The sequence below is a fragment of the Lipotes vexillifer genome, unplaced genomic scaffold, assembly GCF_000442215.2.
Source record: "Lipotes vexillifer unplaced genomic scaffold, Lipotes_vexillifer_v1.1 scaffold382, whole genome shotgun sequence".
In the NCBI taxonomy this organism is placed as follows: domain Eukaryota; kingdom Metazoa; phylum Chordata; class Mammalia; order Artiodactyla; family Lipotidae; genus Lipotes; species Lipotes vexillifer.
Window position 1 is genome coordinate 7,351,963 of NW_006780611.1, and position 7,798 is coordinate 7,359,760.

The 7,798-nt window shown below is 62.7% G+C and overlaps 1 protein-coding gene across 1 annotated transcript; it reads left to right on the forward strand.

The window, feature by feature from the left end:
* Positions 1-4,848, forward strand: SHISA8 (shisa family member 8; the record flags this gene model as incomplete). The annotated part of the gene is made up of 4 exons (XM_007454095.1): positions 1-359; positions 3,021-3,154; positions 3,929-4,075; positions 4,445-4,848. Coding segments are annotated over 4 exons (1,044 nt in total), but the record flags the coding sequence as incomplete, so codon positions are not given.
* Positions 4,849-7,798: the final 2,950 nt, after the last annotated feature.

A 7,798-nucleotide genomic window follows, 5' to 3' on the forward strand; every position in this document is an offset into this window, starting at 1 on the left:
GACCGCTGCCGCGGCTACTACGACGTGATGGGGCAGTGGGACCCGCCCTTCAACTGCAGCTCGGGCGCCTACAACTTCTGCTGCGGCACGTGCGGCTACCGCTTCTGCTGCCACGACGGGCCGCGGCGCCTTGACCAGAGCCGCTGCTCCAACTACGACACGCCGGCCTGGGTTCAGACTGGCCGGCCTCCCGCGCGTGCCCGCGACGCCACGGTGCCCCGGGACCCGGGCCGCGAACGCAGCCACACGGTCGTCTACGCGGTGTGCGGCGTCGCCGCCCTGTTCGTGCTGGCCGGCATCGGGGCGCGCCTGGGCCTGGAGAGGGCCCACAGCCCGCGCGCGCGGCGCACCGTGACCAGGTGAGCGCGCGCCGGCCGGGGCCGGGGCCCGGGATCCCCTCCCAGCCCAGGGACAGGTGGCCTGCCAGGTGGGCGCCCCCTCGCGATCCTTCATCCTTCCCGCCCTTCTCCGAAACTCTGGTCCTCTCAGCAGCCCCCTCCTCCAGGTTTTCCCTCCCTGCTCTGTCTCCAGGTCTCTCTCTCCCCCCACCCCCCCCACCCCCCTTCACGGAGGGAGACAGCTGATACCGCTCTGTCTCCCCTTGACCTTCCGGCGGGAGCTGGGTGCTGGGCCGCCTTCTCCCGAGGCTCCCGCCTCCTCCGGAGTGGGCGGGGAAGGCAGGTCGCTCGACCGAGGGCACAAGATTCGCGCCTAGGGGAGGGGACCTGGGGCCCCCGAGCCCCACTAGCGCAGGGTGGAGGCGTGGGTCCCCAGGGAAGGGACATTTTCTATAGCTCTCTTGGCTCTCTCCTCACTTTTCCCTCCCTCCTCCCCTCCCACCCCGCATAGTTGTGACTCAGGCCTGACCTTATTTCCCTAGGGTTTTTAGAAGGCCTCCCCACTCACCCCACTCAGTGCCCCCAGGCAGGGTCAGGGTATCCCCCTGTGTAGAAGCGGAGCTGAAGTGTGTATGTGGCGGGGTTCAGATTCGTTTTTGGTGAGGCCTGGACAGGTGTTAGCTGAGTTCTGAGTTTCATGTGACATGGGGGCCACAGGACCCAGGTTCTCTTCCTCAGCTGGGATAGGGGCTCTGGGATTCTGTGTCCTGACCCTGGAAGCCTCACCCACGCCACCCCCCCTGCCCCCGACACACTCACATGCCCCCAGCCACCCCCGTCCTGGGCCCTGCACCCTCCTCACTTGCTCACCCAGGTCCCTGCTCCCTTGGCTGTGTGGGCCGCTGACATGGTGTACGACAGACAGGCTGGTATTTAGAAGTGACAGTGGAGAGAGGCCCCCATGCCTGGGTGGGCTAGGTGTGGATGCTTCCCCACTCCTAGACCTCAAGGGCAAGAGGGCTTCCTTGGCACTCCACGGCATCCCTTGTACCCCAGACCACTTAGGCCACCAGCTCCAAGACAGCTGTAGGGCAGAGCTGGGCCTGGAACCCTGGCCTCAGCTACTGTGCTGCATCCGTGATGTGCAATGTGGTGGCTCTCAGCCTGGGTCCTGGATGCTTCAGAAGCAGGGCCTGGGCTTCCTGAGCTTGGAGCCTCATGCTGGGTGAGGGGGAGAGGACAGGGCCTGTTCTTGACCAGAGTGGGGCAGCAGGAACTGAGGGCCATGATGGTGTAGAGGGGGTGGCTGGGGCAGCCTAGTGACTCATTCACTGGAACCCACTTCATCCTCAAGGGACCGGGAAACAGGTCTAGTAATGCTTCAGGAAGAGCTGGACCACCCCTGATGTGCTGTGTGGCCCGGGCCAGTGCCTTCCTCTCTGGGCTTTAGGGTCCTGTGTGCCCTGACTCCTGCTTCTTATCTGGGGAGACCTGGAGCCTAACTTGAGTTCGTGTGTGGGTATGCTCTGAACCCCTGCCCTCCCCTCAAGTCTCACCCTTAATTCTGCCGTGTTGAGGTTGATGGTGAGGGAAGGCTTCTCAGAGGGTTTGGTGAGGAGTCGGAGTCTGTCTTTGGAGAAAGTTTTTGCAAAGGTTCAGAGGCATGAAAATTGCTCAGGTGTTTGGGAGGGCTGGTTGGTGACTGCTTGCTCAGAGATGAGACCACAGGTGTGGGCAGCTGAGGAGTGGGCAGGGCATGGAGGTCAACTCAGGCAGGCACTAGGAGACTTTCAGACCCTGCCACATTGCAGCCAAACCGCGCCCACCCCAGGTGTCCCACCTCCAGTGTGCTTCATGAATCAGTCATTTGGGGCCCCAGCTCCAGGAGGGAGAGACCAAGCTAGGAGAAAATCATGGGTTCCGGGCTCTGAAGGCAGCTGGGATGAAGGCTGGGTCTGGCTGTCTGCGGGGAAGGCTCAGTCGGATTCCGTCATAGCTGGGTGGGGGCTGGGTGTCCTGGTAGCCAGGGAGGCGGCTGCCCAAGGTCACACAGCCTTTGGTGCGGGGCTGCCACTGCAGGATCTCCTGGTTCCTCCTTCCCCTCATTTGTCTGTCCTCCGTGCTTGTGCTGGCAGCTCTGTCCCAGAACCCAGCAGAAGCCCCTGCTGCAGGAGGGGCGTTAGGTAGGTAGGTAGAAAAGGCTTCCTGGTAGAGGAAGGGTTCTGGTGGGGTTTGAAGAATGAGTAGGAGTTTTCCCGGAGGAGATGGAGGAAAGTAACTGATGCCAGAGGGAGTGGCACAAACAAAGTCCAAGAGCCTGATACACTCACAGAGCTTGTGTTGGAAGAGGAGGCTCAACATGGAGGGTCTTGGGGAGTGGACTCCAGAAAGGGGAGGAGGGGAGCCTTTGGAAAATTAGGTGGCCCTGGTTACACGTGACCCCATTGGTTTCCTGACCTGCTCTGAGAACTGGCCGTGTGGAGGCTACAGGTCGTGCCTGGGAGGGGAAACTGGATGTATGATGTCAATCACAGGAGAGAAGGGAGGCCAGACGGGTTGAAAGAGCTGCCCAGGGCCACACAGTGAGAAGCGATGGCTGGGGCTGGCCTTTGATAGACCAGACCTGGCTGATGGGGAAGCAGGAGGCGTGGAGGGCTGCTTGTCACCCCTCTTTCCCCACAGGACACTGACAGAACTTCTGAAGCAGCCTGGCCCCCAGGAGCCACTGCCTCCACCTCTGGACCCACCTCTGGGTAGCTGTGTCCAGGTGCAGATGGGCGATGGCCTCCCCCGGGGCTCCCTCCACAAGAGCACAGGTGAGTAGACTAGCGGGAGGGCGTTTGTTGATCTACAGCATAGAGCCGCCCTTGTGTGAGGAGGGCCTGGGAGCAGGGGAAGGGATATGCTGAGGCTGTGAGCTGTTTCCCAAATGGAAGTGAGCTGCCTGCCTCTGCAGGTGTGTGAGTGGGCAGTGGGCAAGCTAGTCAGCTCCTCTTGTTGGCCAGGGTCCCTCGAAGGGTCCTGCAACGTCCAGCCTCAGGGACTCTGTGAGGAAGGTTCTAGATTCAGGGATCCCCAGCTCAGGCTCTGGGGTCTGCCTGGTTCTAGGCTCTGGCTCAGTGCCCTGGGGTCCGACTGGCCCGTGTCTGTGGCCTCCTGTGGGCCTCTTCCTTCAGGCTGGTGCCTCCCTCTTGGACTCCTGCTGGTGAGGCAGGCTTGACAGCACCTCCCCTCCCCCCCAGTATGGGTTCCAATCCTCAAATATTCTCTTCATCTCTGGGAGAAGCAGGTCCTGGGCCTCAGTGCCAGGCTCAAAAGGAACGTGCTGGCAAGTCTTTTGTTAGATGAACACCCGCTCAGGGCTGGCCGCTGTTACTCGCGTTATTCTGAGCCAGGCCCTGTCCCAGGCACTGGAGAGTCTGTCTTCAAGAGTCAGGTTCTGCTCTCAGTCTCGAAGGCGTAAGTTCATGTCATCTCACAAGCTCTCATTGAATCGTAGCTGGGGAGTGGGCTGCGAAGAGGTGGTAGCGCAGGGGCAGGGTGACCTCCAGTCAGCGGGCCGGGTCTCATCTCCTCCCTCCCCCATCCAGACAAGAAACGCCCCATCAACGTGCCCCTGGCTTCGGCGACAGCGGGCCCCCCGCGCGCCCCGCGGCTGCAGGGCGGCGGCAGCCTGACGAGGCAGCCGGACTACGCCAAATACGCCACCCTAAAGGCAGCCGCGCTCAAGGCCGCGGGTGAGTGGCCAGGTTTGTGCCCGGAGCGCCGGGCCCACCGCACCCGGGGTGTCCAAGCTCCTAGACTGCAGGGCTCGGGGTCCCAGTTCGAGTTCTAAAGTTCCCAGCTTCCGCATCGCGCCTACGCCAATCGGCTGCCGCGCCTCGGCCGTACCCCACCCCCGATCAGGCCGCCTGTCTGGGACCCCGTCGCCGAATCCGGAGCCCCGGGCCTAGGAAGCCCTAGTCTCCAGCGGCCTGTCCCCGCCCTACCCCCTCCCCGGTGGGGCTGAGACCCAGGCCCCTGCGGACTGTCCCGGCCTGGAGGCGCTGAGGCCCCGCCCCCGGGGCCTGACCACGCCCCCGGCCCACGCCCATCTGTCCCCGCAGAGGCCTCCCCGCGGGACTTCTACCAGCGTTTTCCCGAGAGTGAAGCTGCCCCGCCGACCCTCCCGGCGCGAGCTCGGAGGCCTCCCGAGGACTTGCCTGCGCTGCTCGACGCCTGCCCCTGGGCCCCGCCGGGCTACGTGCCCCCCGCCGGCCCCACCCCATCGGGCCACTACAAGGCCTGGACGGCCGGCCGCCCGGCCCAGCCCGCCCCCGGCGGCCACCTGGCGGCTCATGCCTCCTCAGCGCCCCGGAGGCCCGGCGACGCACCCCGGCGCCAGTTCAGCGTGGAGAGCGTGGAGAAGCTGCCCGAGGCCTTCAGCCCGCAGCCCCCTGGCCTTTATGGCCGCGCCAGCCGCGGACCCAGGCACCTGAGCACCAACAGCAAAGCCGAGGTCACCGTGTGAAGAAGGGGCCGCTGGTTCTGAGGCACTGCACCGCCAGGAGCCCTCTTCTGCCCGGGAGACTCGCCATGGGCTTGATCGGGGGGCCCAGGCTACCGGAAGGAGGGGTGCTGGCCATGAAGGCCAGCCCTTCTGCCTGCCCACTGGACTGGGAGCCTCGGAGCCGCAGGGCTCCTGGGCCCACTTGGGTAAAGCCAGTGGTTCTGTCCCGGGGGACTTAGGGCCCGGGTTCCTTGTGTAAATAAACCCTTTTCTGTGACTCCCATCCCTGAGAATAAAGGAGCCCCCGCTTGGCTCTGCGAGGCACTGATGGCGGAGGCACTGGTCATTGACGGGACAGACGGCAGTGCCGGCAGAGGGCACAGCATGTGCAAGAGCAGAGGACTGCTCCTGAGAGCTGGTGGGCAAGGGTTCTGGGAGCCATGGAGAAATAGCTGGAGAGGGTGGTCAGGGCTGAATGCCAGGCTTAATGTCCACACCAGTAGGAGCCACGGGAGAGGGCGCAGTTAGGCCCCAGCCATCTTGAGGCTGGGCACAGGGGAGAGGGCTGGTGGGCTCCCGAGGGTCCATGCCCCTTAATGGAGGTGAGCCCCTTCCAGCCGGTCACCTGCTCTACAGCTTGAGTTGGCTGAGCCTGGCTGATCCTCATTGACATTTTCTGGCCCTGGGCCGGCCCCTGGGCTGTTGGCCACTTGGCCAGCCTGGCCCAGGGCCACCCCCCTGATGACTGTGGGCTGTGGGCCGAGTAGACAGCTGGTACTCAGGATGGGGGAGCCTCTTCCCGGTGGCTGCTCTGGGGGAAAACAGGGATGGGGATGCTGGACCCAGAGTCTTGGCAGTGCCCCCACCAGGGTGCTTACCCCACTCATGCTTGGCACTGCCAGCTCTCCCCCTTCCTGCCAGGCAGGCTCCCAGCACCTGGCCACGGCCCAGGGCATTGCCAACAGCCTGCGTGCATCAGGTTCGTCTGTGCCAGGCACTGATGGGGAGATTGAGGGCTGGGTTATGTGTGTGACCCCATTGTGTGACCTCAACAAAGTTTCCCTCGTGTGTATCCTAGGCACACGGTATACTGTTTTAATAACAGTGCCCACCATTTGCTGCTATTTCTTCCATTTAATCCTCACAAAAGCCCCACGGGTGTGTGGCTTTTCAGAAGAGGAAACTGAGGTCCTGAGATCTAAGTAACTTGCCAAGGTCACCCAACTGCCTCCAGTTTGGGACTCTTCCGTATTCTGCAACCACTGTGAATCTGGTGGTGGGATGGCAGCAGCAGTCGGTGTGGGGGAGGAGGGAAGGTTGTGTGTTGGCAGAGGGGCCCCTGCTCCCAGGGTACAGGCAGTCTCGGGCCTTCCTCCTGCTGGCTGGGCTGCCCTGAGGCCCCCAAACCCACCAGCTCTTCACCCATAGGAGGGTCCACCTTGCTGTTTCTTCCGTCTGTTGAGGAAATCAAGGCCCAGAAGCCCGAGGGAAGAACAGAGCCCAAAGCCCATGTTCATGTCTGCAGTGAGGACCCCCATGGCTTACAGGGAAGGCAGCCCTCACACCCTCAACCCAGGATGGGGTTGCCCCCGGGACTATCCTGCAGCCGTACAGATACGGCTCGGGGAGGGGGGTGGGTGCTGAGCCATGGATCCTGCAGAGACTCACAAAAGGACTGGGTTCCTGGGCACGTATCAGCCACCCATGGCCACCCACCCTGGTGACATAGGCCCTGGCTAGGCTATGCTGGGAGGTGGGCGTGACCTCTTGGTTCATTCTCAGTCCCAAGGGCCCTGGATCTACATCCCAGGGGGCCAGGCCTCCACTGAAAACGCTGCTGTAATAACTGTGGTCAAGGACCAGCTACAACTGCCAGCCCCGCCCCGGGCTGCTCTGGCCTGTGGGACGGCGGGGTCTGCTGTGACTGCCCTTCAGAGAACGGAGTGGCTTCAGGAGCTGAAGGGACCTGGCCCATTTCTCAGCCAGGCCAGGTCATGGACCATGCACTTCAGCCCCCAGGCTTATCCTGATGTGGCACTGCTGACCCCGCCTCCCCACAGGGCCCAGCACTCTCCCATCCCAGCCCTCCTTGTGGTCTGGCCCCTCACCCGCCTCACTAGGTCCTCACTATAAACTGGCACTTCATGTGTGCTGTGTCGCTCAAACTGGCCAACAGCCTATGGGGACTTGGTCAAACGCAGGGACTGTCAGCCCCATTCTGCACACATGGAAGTGGAAGCTGAGGTGATGCGTGCGCCCTCCCCCCACCCCGCCCCACGCAAGGGGACCCAGCTGGCAAGTACAGGAGCTGGACTTGGATGTGACTTGCAGGCCACATCCTCAGAAGCTCACTGCCTCCCGGGAGACAGGGAAACCAAGGTGTGGCCCACCCAATAGAGGAGAGGTTCCTCTCTGAGGGGTGAACACAGAAGGGCTTAGCATCCCAAATCCCCAAAAACTCTGCTGTCCCCTAAACAGCCAGCTCTGTGTCCTGCATACAGTGACCTCTGACCCCAGCAACACCAATACCCCTTTTATCCCAGGTCTGTCCCAGCCCTGGAGTGTGAGCCAGGCAGCCGGCATTGGGAGGAAGGGGCCAGGTGCATGGGCAGGCAAGGAAGGTCCATCAGACTGAAGCCCCCTGGGGCCTCTCGGCAGAGAGGGAATGGCTATCCTCAGTCTCTGACCCACTGGAGGCCGAGCCATGCAGTCACCACAGCGGTCGTGCCACAGACCCTCACACGCCTCACGCTGGGTGGTACCAATCTGTGTTTATTCAATAACCTACATCCAGGACAGTGAATGATTCCACATCAAGGAAGCCATAGGTGTATCCCCCTGTTCAGTGAAAAAACAACCCCCCCCCCACCCCTAAACGAGAATGAGAAAAGGCACAGTATATACACATGACACAAAGGCTGGCTCACCCAGTGGGCCGGGGCCATAAATTACAGTTGGGGGGGGGGGGGGG